The sequence below is a fragment of the Nyctereutes procyonoides genome, unplaced genomic scaffold (genome assembly GCF_905146905.1).
Source record: "Nyctereutes procyonoides isolate TBG_1078 unplaced genomic scaffold, NYPRO_anot_genome, whole genome shotgun sequence".
Taxonomy (NCBI): Eukaryota; Metazoa; Chordata; class Mammalia; order Carnivora; family Canidae; genus Nyctereutes; species Nyctereutes procyonoides.
The window spans coordinates 40,826,016-40,841,201 of record NW_026575126.1 but is presented as its reverse complement, the minus strand read 5'-3'; the positions used below and the strand labels follow the sequence as shown (position 1 = coordinate 40,841,201).

Sequence of the window (15,186 nt, the reverse complement as noted above, 5' to 3'; positions counted from 1 at the left end):
GATGGCTTCCAAAAGAAAAGGGCTTTGTTTCAGGGACTGGGGTTGGGGTGGCAGCTGCTAGGGTATGAAAATTCCTATAGGAAGTATCATGTGGCAGGGTTCCAGTGCCCCTCCCCTGCAGGGGGCTTGAGGCCCAAAGAAGCGGCTCTGAGCAGTGTTTCTACCACATTTGATGGTGTAGAGTCCAGGGCACAGAGGGCCTTCTGCACCCCAGCCACAAGCAATGCCTCATGATACCCCAGTGCACACAGCCTTCATCTCCAGAGAGCTGGTGAGGTCAACTGGCTGCTCCTTCTTGGAGTTTGAAGGCGGCAAGACCAGAAGCGCCTTCTCCCTTTCTCTTTCCCACTTTCTGGGGTGGGGTCTTCCCTCAGCCACGGCAACCCTATGATGTGGGTGATCTTCAAAACAGGCTGGACAGAACATCTGAAGGGCAGTGACAGACTGCAGCAGAGGTCGCCACGATTGCATGCCACTGAAAAAAGGTGATGGGCTGCTTATAGCAAAGGCTGGGAGGCAAAGCCAAGGAAGGGACAGTGCTGCCTCGCTTGTAGTGTGCACACAGGCTTGGGATGGCAGGGCGGGTTCGACTTCTCCTGCTCACTTTAGAGAAGAGGAAGCAGAGAGCCCAGAGAACACCAGTCATGTGCTGGAGGTCCCTTGGCAGGCTTGTTTGCAAACACTAACGGATTTGCATAACTTCTATCGTGGCTCCTTCCTCAGGCCTCTGTACCTGCAGTCCTGAGGAAAGATAGCAGCCCTGCTACATTCATTTGATCCATTAATTGATTACTTGAAAAAAGCATTTGTTTGACAACCTACCAGTGTGCTGGGCCCGAAATACATTAACCTAAAAGGTTATGCTCTTTGCTTTGAGCGTGGGTTGGTGGGAAAACCAGATACAAATACGTACGGATAGTTACAGATTGACACAGAGCTGCAGAGACCAGGAGGCATAGATAGGAATGGGAGGAGGGGGCCAGGGATAGCCTCTGAGGTTTGAGGGAGTGTAGCAAGTATCCCCACTACAGACAGAGCAGGAAGGCTGATGGTGTGGGCTTCCGAGACCCGCAGCATCAGCAGGAAAATGACAGGCCATCCATATCCAGCCCCGTGTGATGCCAAGTCCCCCATTCCCCAGGGTGGGAAATCCATCCGTTGGGACTGAGACTCACTGTGGTGTGATCTGAGAGTGGCCCAAGGTCAGCAGAGCCTGGGAGGGGGGCCCTGTGCCCAGGTGCAGAGCAAACCAGCGAGTCCACATTGAGTTCCAAAGTGACAGGACCTGAGCAGCCTGGGTGGCTCAGCAGTTTAGTGCTGCCTTCAGCCCAGGGTGTGATCCTGGAGACCCAGGATCCAGTCCCATGTCAGGCTGTCAGGCTCCCTGCCTGTGTCTCTGCCCCCCCCCCTTTCTCTCTTTCTCATAAGTAAAATCTTTTTTTTTTTTTTAATTTTTATTTATTTATGATAGTCACACACAGAGAGAGAGAGAGGCAGAGACACAGGCAGAGGGAGAAGCAGGCTCCATGCACCAGGAGCCCGATGTGGGACTCGATCCCGGGTCTCCAGGATCGCGCCCTGGGCCAAAGGCAGGCGCCAAACAGCTGCGCCACCCAGGGATCCCTCATAAGTAAAATCTTAAAAAAAAAAAAAAAAAAGTGACAGGACTTGAGCATGTCACTGAGCCTTGCCAGTCTGCTCACCTGGTGCTACACCTGGCCAGGCTGTTCTGAGGGTGCCATGAGATAGATCATTTGTGAAAGTGGTATCTGGGGGATCCCTGGGTGGAGCAGCGGTTTAGCGCCTGCCTTTGGCCCAGGGTGCGATCCTGGAGACCCGGGATCGAATCCCACATCGGGCTTCTGGTTCATGGAGCCTGCTTCTCCCTCTGCCTGTGTCTCTGCCTCTCTCTCTCTCTCTCTCTCTCTCTGTGTGTGTGTGACTATCATAAATAAATAAAAATAAAAAAAAAATTAAAAAAGTGGTATCTGACACCTCTGGGTCACCCTCCTCCTGACACATAAGGTCAAATCCTGTTGGCCTCCAGTACCCTTCACCCCGTTCCCTGTCCCTCATAAAGGGTCACACCCACTGACTCCATCCCAGGTGGCCAAAGCAGCTGACCTCAGTGGGAGCAGCCCATGTTCCAAAGCCAATGAAGTAGATAGCACTGTGCACAACAATCAGGATGCTCTACGCCATGAACCATCCACACTGCAAACAAACACCAAATCCTCAGCAGTAAAACTACTCTGTATATTATAATGGATCCATGTCATGACAGATCTGTCCAAACCCACAGAAAGTATGGCACCAGGAGCAAACCCTGATGTAAACTGGACTCCGGATGATGATGGTGGATCATTATAGGTTTGAATGGAACAAATGTCCTGCTCTGGTAGAGGTGTATTAGTAGGGGAGGCTGTGCATGTGGGGCCAGAAGGTATAGGGGAAATTCCTGTACTTTCAATTTTGCTGAGAACCTAAACTGTTCTAAAAAGTAAAGTCTACTGAAAAATAATCCTAGTACTTTTGGGGCTTCTGGATGGCTCAGTTGGTTGAGAGTCGGCCTTCAGCTCAGGTCATGATCCCAGGTTACTGGGATTGAGCCCCATATGAGGCTTCCTGCTCAGTGGGGTGCCTGGTTCCCCTCTCCCTCTGCTCCTGCTCTCAAATAAAAATGTTTTTTAAAAGTCTAGTATTAAAATAAATTTAAAAAGTCTAGTATTTTGAGCAGCCTGGGTGGCTCAGCGGTTTAGCGCCGCCTTCAGCCCAGGGCTGATCCTGGAGACCCGGAATCGAGTCCTGGGTCAGGCTCCCTGCATGGAGCCTGCTTCTCCCTCTGCCCGTGTCTCTGCCTCTCATATGAATAAATAAAATCTTTTTTTAAAAAGTCTAGTATTTTATTATTTTTTAAGATTTTATTTATTCATGAGAGATACAGAGGCAGAGACACGGGCAGAGGGAGGGAGAAGCAGGCTCCCCCACAGGGAGCCCAATGTGAGACTCGATCCCTGAACTGGGAATCACGCTGTGAGCCGAAGGTAGATGCTAACCGCTGAGCCACCCAGGCGCCAAAAATCTTAGTATTTTCAACTCTCTGACCTAGAACACTCTCATGTCTACTCCCTTCCCTTGTCTCTTGGCAACAACCAGATGTGGCTGGACAGGAACTGGCCTTCCCCGCACCCTGGACATTCAGGTCGAGGTACCTTGCCTGTGCATCACTGCAGGAAGGAAGCACGTGTGGGTAACACCACACAGAGTGCTGGGGAGTCTGGTTCAGCACCACAACATCCTGCTGGTGGAGGTGGCCCAGCTGGGCAGGTGCCACGTGTGCCTGATTTTGTGAAATTTGGTGCCTGAAAAGACATGAGTTAGCTGCCAACATTTCTCACTTTTCTGTGGTAAAATATAAAGTTTACCCTTTTAGTCATGTTTAGGGGTACAGTTCAGAGGCATTAATTATGTTCACGTTGTTATGCAGCCCTCACCACCATCCTTCTCCAGAACTTTCTCATCTTCCCAGACTGCAATTCTCCCAATGAAACTAACTTCCCATTTCCTCTCCCCCACCCTCCCTGCACGAACTATTCTACTTCATCTCTAGGAGCTTGACTACTCCTAAGTACCTTATATAGCTGCCAACATTTTGAGATGAGTCAGCTTTCATTTCATAGCACTACTGGTAACAGCCAAAGACGAAATTACCCAAATGTCTATCAGGGAATGACAAAAACAAAGGTGGTCTATCCACGGAATGGAATCTACTCAGCTATAAAAATGAGTAAGTACTGATTCATGCTACAAGGCAGATGAACCTTGAGACATTAAGTGAAACCAGGAGGAACCAGAAGAGATCACATACTGTACGAGTCCATTTATATGAATAGGTGGATCATAGAGGCAGGAAGCAGATTCGTGGCCGCCAGGGTCTGGGGGAGTAAGGGCTAAGGAATGTGATTTCAGGGTGATGAAAAGATTCTAAAATTATGGGGATGGATGTATAATGTTGAACTAAAATCCACTAAATTACATACTTTCATGGCCCCCTTGGGTGGAGCTGAAGAGTGATCATCCTTTTCAGATAGGGCAGCCAGCCTCCACCACTCCCTGTCTCCTGGGCACTGGGGAAGCAGGTTAGGGCCCCTTGGCTTTATGTAAAGTTGCTGCTGGCTCACCTGTGACCCTTCACAAGGATCATAACTTCTGGCTGAAAGATATAGGGCACCTGGCTGCCTCAGTTGGTAGAATGTGCAACTCTTGATCTCAGGGTTTTGAGTTCAAGCCTCACCGTGGCCGTAGTGATTACTTAAAATCTTTTTTTTTTTTTAAGATTTTATTTATTTATTCATGAGAGACACAGAGAGAAAGAGACACAGGCAGAGGGAGAAACAGGCTCCATGCAGGGAACCCGACGCAGTACTCGATCTTGGGTCTCCAGGTTCACACCCTGGGCTGAAGGCAGGGCTAAACTGCTGAGCTATCGGGGCTACCCCTAAAATCTTTTAAAAATAAATAAAAGGTACAAAATACAGCTTTCCTAGTGCTAAAACACGCCTTGTGCAAGAGCTACTACGAGTGTCCACATATTTCAGCAACAGGCCCCAGTGAGGAAGAAAGCAAAGCGAGGGCGGGGCAATCTCTAGACACTTGGGTAGCCAAGAAGCTTGGGGGAGTGGAAAGGATTGTCATCTCTGAGGTGGGGTGGGGAAGGAAGCACTCAAGTCCATCTAAACCCAAAGGGCTCAGGAGAACAACTCAGGTGGGAAACAAACCGGAGCAGAGACCTGCCAGTGGGATGGAGCCACACTCTGCTGCCCAGGTCAGCCTCACCCACACGTGACTGCCTTTCCTACCCACCTACCTTTCCACTCTTCAGTCCCCAAGGCTCAGGGGCTGAGTTACTTTTCTATATTTTTGAATGCCTCATCTCATGCTCCAGCCTCAACTCGGAGGTTGCAAAGTCTGGTGACAAATGCCTCCAGAGCCACGAAGCCAAATCCAAGCCTTGAGTGGGACTTGATTTCTAGGTTGTTGCACTGCCACCTTCAGACCACCAAGGAAGGGCAGGGCGCCCGGTACCGCAGTAACTGTGTCTCGCTAGCAAGAAAACCACATTTCTCTTTCAAGGTCTTCCTCTACACTTCTGCTTTTAAAAGACAGAACAGGAAAAGGACTTGACTTCTCCAGGAAGAAAACTTCAGCTGTCACGAGACACTGCCCAGCTTCTTGCTGTACCTGGGATCTGGGACAGTGCCCGGCTCCTTCTGGTAAACCAGTAAGTATCTGAAACCCGTAGAAAGTTACCATGGAGACTCTCTGTGCCCACCAGCTCTTCCCAACCTCTTTGCCCAACCCAGGAAATGCTCCCACAGCTCACTGCTCAGCCCAGAGCCTGGGGATGGGTCTGACCTTTCTGCTCAGGGCCATTCCTGCTGTGCCAAGGGGGCTTTTGTGAGACAGCCTTCAGCTGGGAGCCCTGACTAGTTAAACTACAATGAGCTAAAATGTTAATGCTCACCCCCGCCCAAATACTCCCTGCTCTAGGATCTGGGCTTGTCAGAGCACCACCCAGCCACCGTGTGCACGTGCTCCAGGGCTGGTAGGACTCTGGACAAGGCCAGCCAAGTCTCCAGCCAGCCCCAGGAAGGCCAACAGTGATGTGGGACAGCCTTGTCTGTGGATGAACACCAGCAACTCCACTGCTAAGTCCCCTGTAGAAAGTGGTTTGAACTCTGAAATTTCAAAGAAAAAAATGACCACAATTTATGCTTTAAATATCTTTTTGCAGTAATCTTATTTACATCAATATGGAATCATTTTACATTCTTAGATCAGACAGTTATAGATGCTTTATTTTAGTAAATTATGAAGGAAAACAAAAAGGAAACCACTCCTAAGTTTTCTCCATTAGCCTGTCTTACCACAGTGGAAGGATCTGGAAACACATGGAGCCCGCACATCCTACAAGCTGAGGCTGGGGGGACAGTGTGTTTTGCTCTGGTTGGACGGTGAACCTTTCAACTGTTCAGACTGTGCTTTCCTTTTCTGAACAAACATTTATACAAAAGACAATGATTCTCAGCAGTGAATAATTTACACACACTTCTGAAAACAGAGGTCAACAGGGTGGGTGGTGAGAACCAAGCCCCTGGCAGGCAGAGGGGGCAGGGCTCTGGGTTAACAGGCTGGTAGCCTGCTGGGCCCAGGCTGCAGCTGTGACCACCTGTGGTCCAGCAGAAAGGCAGGAGCCCCATTCAATGCCTGGCTTAGAACAACAGAACTCAACCGTTAGGGACGAGAGGCCACTCCATACAGGGTAGAAGCAAGGACCATCCGTCCTGATAAGGATCATGGCCCACATGGGCAGGAATGGCATCTCCAGGAAGGCCCTTAGTACATGCCTCCGCAGCCCCCAAGATGCCGATGTCTCAGCTGCTCGGGATCTTTGGGAATTAACCTCCAGGAAGAGGAGAGGGTATCCCTGCTGAGGGACGGATGATGCAATGGGGCGTGCAGGCCCCAGGTTCCTCAAAAAGACAACCTGGCAGGGAAGGCGAATATTCCAGAACCTCCCGGAGGTTTGCTGAGAGGGAAATTAATCACTTCATGACTCAATGTAACTTAAGGCTTCATTTTTAAGCTGTAAGCATGGCCTTTAATTCTTTAACTAAGATCTCCATATTTGAGTCCAAATTAGAGTTTTAGCTCTGCAAGAAGTGTCCAGTTGTTTTACTCTGCCTGAGCCAGAAGAGGCCCAGGTACCTACCCACAGACAGGAAGCTTCCACCACCCCTCCTGTGCGCCACACCGTACTGCCAGAGGCTGTCCCCCATGACCGCTCCGTGGGGAGGTGTGTTGTCACATGGTTTTGCTGTTGCCAAGGCAGTCCAGGGCCTCTGCAGGCAGGGGCTCAGTGCTGCTGTTCTGGAATCCTTCCGGTGCCCTGGCCATGAGGAGGGGCTGCTGCTCCCGGCCTAGTTTCCAGTGGACCGTTTTCCTGAGCCAAGACACAAGTGGTTACGTTTCACTACCATCCCAGGATGAAGACGCCCTGTGGGTGAGCCTCTGTCATCCCTGGGAAGAAGCTGCATCAGGGGTCCCAGTCACCAGGGACCAGAACAAGTAAAAACCAGTCCAACACCACAGTGAGCAAGTGTGACTCCCAGCAGCCCTGAGGTGACCCTAAGCCTCCCAGGCAGGCCATGAGTTAGGAGGTTGGGGTACTCTGAGTTCTAGGCCTGACTCTGCTACGACTCGCCCTCTATGACCATGAGGAGCCTGGTTCCCGCCACTGTGGGCCGCAGTCCCCTGGAAGCTGGTGGAAGGAGGGCTGTGAGGCAGCTCCCTGTGTAAGCTCTCTAGGAAGTGGACAGAAGGCGGTTTGGTTGGGCCCAGCACTGCCGGCTGACGCTGCCACCTTGCCCTGAGGCGGGCATCTGCACAGACCGGGAGGCCTGGTCCTGAGTGGAGCCAGACGCGCCACACCCAGACTGGCGCCTCTTCCAAGCCTGGGAGTAGGGGGCGGGGGGTACAATGTTGGTTAAAATGAGGGAAAACAGGGATTAGTTCACCAGGAAGCAAAGGGGAAGAAACCTTAGGGTTTTCCTACCTCGGCTGGGTATCAGGAGGTAAACATTTTCTTAAGTTTGGAAAGGAATCCCTCCTTGTCCTCCCCAGCCTCAGGCCTAGCCTTGCCTCTTGCGGAGCTATCCATGGTCCTGCCACCTGGGCACAAACAGCAGAAAGAACTGGGGTCAAGGGCGCCACCTCCAGGAGTCCCATCCCTGGCCCCACCTCCCCACACCTGGCCACCCAGAGGCTGGTGGCTCCAGAAGCCACCAAGCACCACCCTGAGAGGGAAGGGACCACTCCCAGGCTGGCTTCAGGCCTATGACTGAAGCAAACAGGCCACTCGGTGCTATAGTGTCCCAACTGCTCCTCGAGTCACTGGTCCACAACAGGGCAACAAGACAGAGAGAGGGACGATGACCAGCTATCTCTATTGTAACAACTGTCACAACTGCCAAGTGCAAGATGCCTTCCAGGCCAAGCTACACAGATTTCACGGTAGTTCATTCAATCCTTTACCAGTATATTTCACAGATTAAAAAAGTAAAAAACACAAAACACGAATGCAGAGATGTTAGGTAGTTTGCCTAAGGTTACACAGCTGGTAGGTGGGAGGGAGAACAGAGTTCAAACCCAAAGAGACGGGTCCAGAACCCAAGCTCTTAATGACTGTAAGAAGGTGAAGAACACATGCCAAGACCAACTAATCAGCTTCCATGCTCCATACGTGTGCACCTAACATCTCTGGGATATTCAGGGAGGGGACTCGCTACCTTGTGGAATCCCATGTCATGTGCGCTTCTTCTAACCTGTAACAATGATAGTGGGGGACGCTGGATGTCAGTGGGCAGCCTCCACATCGAGACCATCTGAGCCCAGATGCTCTGGACAAAGGGAAGCTGCTCTCCAGGCAAAGACTATGGAGATCAAGTCTGCTGCATAAACACATCCTTTTCAAGATCTGCCAAACACTAGGGAGGCAGGACAAGCTTCTGCCACAAGCTAGGCTACACACCAGTACTCAGTATTTTAAATTGCAGGGCACGTTGTTAACATGCTAGGATGCATATGCAAAGTACAGCACATAGCATAGTAATAATGGTCATGGCCCCCAAGATCTCAGTCAGCAAGAGGCCAAAGCTCTGGGTACCAGACCCCGAACAGGGGTGGGTGAAGTCATCCCAGGTTCAGCCCCCTGGGTAGTCCTGTGGACCTGGCACGGCCTCGAAGCTCCAGAATGTCTTCAGAGAGCGAGCAGTGGGCCCAAACAAGATGTGCTAACCAAGGTCTGAGCAATCACCAAAGCCAAGATACCCAGGTTGATCCCCGACTCCCAGGGCTCCCCAGTGAAGGACCTGGGCACTGCACAATCACCATAGCAAAGGTGCCCATTTCCATAGATGACAAGGCCATGTGTGCCTTCCCTTAGTCCTTCACATCCCGTTCTTACATAGAGACTTAAGTAACAAAGACCCTCCACAGCAACCCATAAACCAGAAATTTCCCTTCACTCACAGGCTTTCTCAGACACAAAGGAGAGCACAAATGCTTAATTTCATCATGTTTTTGTTCAGGATAACAAACCTTTGCATGTGTGCACCGTCATTATGAGTTAGAGCTGTTGGAGCTTCTGCCAAGTACCGTGTCAGATGCCTTCCCTACATGATCACCCTATGATGGGTGCAATTATCATTCCCAACTTACAGATGCTACTGCTGAGGCCTGGGGAGGGGAAGTGATTTACATAAGGCTTTACAGATGACAACAGCAGAGAGGGGCCCTGTATCAGCAGACATCAGAACCCAAGCTGTTAGCTACCAGTCATGACAGGGCACAGAAACACTTGGATTGCTGTCACCCTCCTCCCCCAACTCTGCTGTCTTCATCACCTAGAAGGCAGGAAGCAGTTATGCACCAGGGCGACAGGTATTTGAGCTAAGGTGGCCAAAGTCCCCAGAATAAGTACCTCATTAACTGGTTCACGGTTCACAACAAAAAAATAAAACTACAAAACACAGACACACCTAGAAATTCTCACCCCCTACTACCAGGAACACCATCTCATCTCTATTTTATTTTTTAAAGCTTTTATTTATTTATTCATGAGAAACATACACACACAGAGAGAGAGAGAGGCAAAGACACAGGCAGAGGGAGAAACAGGCTCCATGGAGGGAGCCCGATGCAGCACTCGATCCTGGGATCGAGGAATAAGGTTTACTGGCAGGGGTATCAAAGGATATAAGCACTGAATTTAAAATTCTGAACCAGGGCAGCCAGGGTGGCTCATCGGTTTAGTGCCGCCTTCCGTCCAGGGCATGATCCCGGAGACCCAGGATCAAGTCCCACGTCGGGCTCCCAGCATGGAGCCTGCTTCTCCCTCTGCCTGTGTTCTCTGCCTCTCTCTCTCATTCTCTCTGTCTCCATGAATAAACAAATAAATAAATCTTAAAAAAAAATAAATAAAAAAAAATAAAAAATAAAATTCTGAACCAAATGTCAGGAATAAACTATGCACAAAGATGACAAAGTCTATCAATACGCTGCTTTTCTTGCCCGGGGCAGGAGGAGGGACATTCAGGTGCATTTAGGTTTTAGGATGGGATACAAACACGGACACTTTGCTTCCAGAGCTTCTTCAAACACAGCCAGTATGTGAGTTTTGCCTTCAGAATAGAGAGGAAATGCCCGTGGTAGAAGCCCACTCCGGCCGAATGGGCACTACACAAGCATTTCCAAGTCTACACCTTCAGAAGTGACCATAGCCAGATGGCTGCTCAGTCGACACACACAGAGGCCAAACCCATAGGTCTCTTTCCTGAGACAGGCCTACAACTCCCATCCCTCTCAAAGCATCTCCCATCCGATGGTTAGGAAAATGAAATCAAAAAAACTCAGCCAACCTTTACTGTGAGCCAGCCTTGCACCAGGTGCTATACAAGGTGCTGAGGGATTCAGAGAAGACACATGTCAGCTGAGTGCAGAGGGATTCAGAGAAGAAACATGTCAGCTTAGTACAGGCTGGGATTCCAAGTCAGAACTGCCTGATGGCCAGGAGAAGAATAATAGGTAATACTCATCCCATGAATATGTGCCATGTTTTTGGGCCAAAGTGTTTTCTACATGGGCACAAACTCCTAGTGTTATGAGGAGGGTCTGGCATGTATCTAGAGTTCAGTGCTTGCCATCTTCTCCCGTTATCTGTAAGCAGATGAAGGCAGGGGCCTTGTCTCTGCACGGCACCTCTTAACACATGACGGACACTAAATGAACTTATGTTTGAAGAAACAGAGGCCAACAGGACTCCAGGATCTGATTTCTGAGGACCAACCAGGTCATCCTACAGGTGGAGGTGCAGGTCTATACTCCCAGCCTGACTCCCTGTCTACACACACAAGCTGAGACAGCAGAGTACCTCTCGTTATATTAAAATGTCTTTCCCTTCATCTTCTTCTGCCTCCACCCTCTGTAAAGGTCAACACCATCAACTACACCAGAGAAGACAAACAGCAGGTGGGATTCCCAAATACTGAGCGGGATCCCCAAATACTGAGCTCCGGAACTGGTTTCTACCCCTACAGTTAAATGGATGTATGTGTGTTGTCACCAAGAACTAACAATGACCCAGAAACACAAACGATGAACCACTCTGCCTTTAACTCAAAAAGTCCCGCAGTAACATCAGAGTGCCCTAATTCCCCATGTCTTGCTGCTTAGCCCTAAGCACTGAGAGTCCCTAAGCACATTGTGTCTTTCTGGACTTTTTAGATCACAGGCTGGGAGATAAGCTAGGGTCAGCCATTAAGGTTTTCACCAGCTGCATCAGGGACCAAAAATAAGCAAGAGACATCGAATCCCCCCAAAACTTCAGGTCAGTTTCCTGTGTAATTGTATCTATCCCAAATGCCTTCCAGGTGCCCCTTCCCCTAAGGAAAGCAAAGATGCCCAGGAATTTTATCTATGATGACACTTGTCAGCAACCCCCCGCCCCCCCCACCCCCGCCACGCTTGTGCATGCACTCGCTCTTTTTCTCTCTGTCCCAAATGAATAAATAAAATACTTTTAAAAATAAAAATAAACAAAAATAAATAAAAATTTATGGATGGGAGGCAATTTTCCCACTGGAATACAACTCTGAAATAACAATGAAAGTGAGTGGAAAAGGAAAAATAATTTGGCATACCTACTTTACCGTATAAACAACTTTCAGAAATGTATTCAATGCATATATTAAAGTTAAGCTACACTCAGCAAAATTATGTCAACAGAAATTTAAAAGGAAGAAGTAGCAAAATGTCTGACACACAAGAGGTTCCCAATAAATCCTGGCTGAACAAAAGGAAAGGGAACTAGCTACCAGGACAAAGAACCAAGAAAATCACAAGGGTCAGAAGGACAACTCTCAATTTAAACTACCAGAAAGGAGTTTACAAAAACACCAGTGTTCTAATATAGTGAATGAGACCTACGTCACCTCCGTGGGCTCACTCAGGCAGATGTCAAGCTCCTCTGTACGTGGGGAGAGGAGGAAAGCTAGGGTGTCTGTAAAGCAAGTCTCCCATGCTAGGGAACTTGGAACATTTGCAGTCCAGGAAGACGGTAGAGGAGCACAAGTGGAATTACATGAAAGAGCTATTCCCACTTGGTTTTAGTTCAAGAATATAAAAGTCCAGGCACCAAACCATTCCACGTTTGGTCAGGCTACAGACAGGATTTGTGGTAGCTGCATTTACACAGTGGACTTAGTCTCTGGACTCCACGCAGCTCAACAAATTCTATGCAGAGGCTGTTATTGCTGGGACCGCCAAACCTAGGCTCCCAGACCAAGCCCTCTACCTCACTGGGAAACTCCTACCACCTGCTCCAACTGACCATTCACGCTCTGAGGACATGGGACCCAAACAAAAACACAACAAGGCAACGAGGAGGAAGCATGGGCAGCTGAAGTCAGTGCATCCACACAGCCTGTCCCCACTCGAGCAGGAGCCCGACCAACAACGGACCAGCATCTCTTCTGCAGTGCACCCCCACCTCCCACAGGAAGAGGTGCCACGGCCATGGTGTCCATCACCAAAGCTCCTGCCTGCTGGCATTTTGAAATCAAATCACTAATATGTAAATACACTCCCAGATAGAGCATGACAGTGGAGATCTGGGTGAATGAGGCATTTGCTCATGGTCAGACAAATTCAGAGTCAGACCTGCTGAACACAGGCAGATCTATGATCATGTGATAGGCTTTTTATACTGTTTACAACATGCTCTGAGGTCTCAGTGAGGCATTCTGGGTCAGGACTGCAGAAAGCCTACAGATCCATCTTCTCCTTAAGCTGCTACAATGAGTGTCTTACCAGGATGTACCCAAGGTCACAAGGCAGGTGGCAGAACCATGGATAGAACTCGAACTCTAAGAGCAGCTCTTGGAGACATATAGCTGCTCTCTGGCTGGAGGCGTGCTAGTGCTCTCTGACCTCCTGACCTCAGCACACACAGAGTAAATTAGGGCGGCTTTACTCTGGAGCGGTTGGCACTCAGCTCTTCCTAGCTCACAGGTCCCCTCTTTCTACCACGCTCCCCACCATGTGGAAACCCCAACATGTTTCTGAACTGTGCGTCCTCCAAGGACTAAGAGGACTCTTCTACATGCCACCATGTCATCTTACCCGTGCTTGTGTTGGTGACACCATTCACCGTCCCCTCCACATCGGTCTCATCCTCGGCATAGCTTAGGATCAGGCTCTGCTGCCGGCTTGTCAGTCTCCTGTGGACCAAACACAGTTGAGTGTTTCCTCAAGGCAGCGCTTTAAATGATGGGCTTGGCCATTTCATCTATCAGTATGTGGGAAATGTGGAGCCCCTGACTTGGCAGGCACACACACCCTGAGACTAAGAGCCATACTCTCACAGTTTCTTTTTTTTTTTTTTTCCTTAAGATTTTATTTATTTATTCATGAGAGACACAGGCAGAAGGACAGGAAGGCTCCTCGCAGGGAGCCTGATGTGGGACTTGATCCCGGAACTCCGGGATCACCCCTGAGCAGAAGGCAGACACTCAACCACTGAGCCACCCAGGTATCCCTATCCTCAAAGTTTCAATCAAGAAAATGGAAACTGGGATGCCTAGGTGGCTCAGTCAGTTAAGCGTCTGCCTTTGGCTCAAGTCATGATCCCAGAGTCCTGAGATTGAGCCCCAAGTCAGGATCCCTGCTCAGCAGGGAGTCTGCTTCTCCCTCTGCCCTTCCTTTCTCATGCTCACTCTCTCTCAAGTAAATAAAATCTTAAGAAAAAGAAAATGGAAACTATGCTCATCAAGGTGAGTACCATATAATCTATCAGACTACTGAATCATTGTTGTACACCTGAAAACTAACACAATGTTAGGAAAGAAGAAAAGTTCCTAAAATACACTAAGTTTTTTTGTTTTTTAAAGATTTTATTTGATAGCGAGAGAGCACAAGCAGGGGCAGCTGAGAGGGAGAGGGAGAAACAGGCTCCCCACTGAGCAGAGAACCCGACACAGGGCTCAATCCCAGGACCCTGGGATCATGACCAGAGTCAAAGGCAGATGCTTCACTGACTGTGCCATCCAGGCACCCCACCCTAAGTTGTTTTTAAACAGCTTTCATGGGATCCCTGGATGGCGCAGCGGTTTGGCGCCTGCCTTTGGCCCAGGGCGCGATCCTGGAGACCCGGGATCGAATCCCACGTCAGGCTCCCGGTGCATGGAGCCTGCTTCTCCCTCTGCCTGTGTCTCTGCCTCTCTCTCTCTCTGTGTGACTATCATAAATAAATAAAAAGTTAAAAAAAATAAACAGCTTTCATAAATACTAAATAGTTTACTTTAAAGGGGGGAGGGGCTCTTACAAACATCCTATGTAGGAAGTTAACTAAACGGAGTGTTGGAAAGCCGGTCCTGCCCAGTAGGGTTGGACGCACAGCACTCCGCTCAGACCTTTCTCCCAGATGACACAGACATCATGTGCCATGATTCAGTCACAGATCTGTCTCTCCCAGCAGAGCCCCAGTGCCTTGAGAGCAGAAATAACAACATTAACAGCAGTGGCTACAGCTACGTGTGCCCTATGTATTACTCAATTTCCTAGCAGCTAACGAGATTGACTTTTTATTATGCCCACTCTGCAAGGGGGCACTCGGCAGGACACACCTGACTAGAGGGAGGAAGTACCACAAGCGTGCACAAGCCTCAGTGCTCACAGCAGCAGACAGCAGGCCCAGGCCGGGGGGCTCAGCACAGGGCCTGGCAGGCAAAAAAGCCCTCAACTGGGTCCTGCTGGGTGGGAAAGGTGTGGAGATCGGGCGGACCTCACCATGGCTACATGGGCACGCACTTTGGAACTCTTATCTTGATGTGAATGTAGTGATCTCCATAGCCGTAGCTGTTAATCCGAGGGATGCCCTTCCCACTCATCCGAATCTTCTGGTCTGACTGAATCCCAGGGGGTATCTATAAAGAAAGGAAATCTGTGGTTTGCCTTGGTCTCCAGTTGCTCAAATGGAAACATTTCACTACACACTTACTCCTAGGCAAAAACTGCCATTCAGGTTTCTATACAAACCGGCTAAACCCAAGTTCACCTAAAGCGGAGCCT

The 15,186-nt window shown here is 49.5% G+C and overlaps 1 protein-coding gene across 2 annotated transcripts in view; it reads right to left on the bottom strand.

Annotated features, from left to right (window-relative positions):
* Positions 1 to 5,781: 5,781 nt before the first annotated feature.
* DNAJA3 (DnaJ heat shock protein family (Hsp40) member A3) overlaps positions 5,782 to 15,186 on the bottom strand; it is a 35,746-nt gene continuing 26,341 nt past the window's right edge. The window contains exons 9-12 of one of the 2 annotated variants that reach the window (XM_055340451.1): positions 14,926 to 15,041; positions 13,240 to 13,337; positions 7,616 to 7,731; positions 5,782 to 7,003 (exon numbers count right to left, since the gene is read on the bottom strand). In XM_055340451.1, the coding sequence (XP_055196426.1) occupies positions 7,628 to 7,731; positions 13,240 to 13,337; positions 14,926 to 15,041 (318 nt within the window). In that variant the 3' untranslated portion in view covers positions 5,782 to 7,003; positions 7,616 to 7,627. The remainder of the gene's footprint in view (positions 7,004 to 7,615; positions 7,732 to 13,239; positions 13,338 to 14,925; positions 15,042 to 15,186) is intronic. The other variant, XM_055340452.1, reaches the window with a different exon arrangement.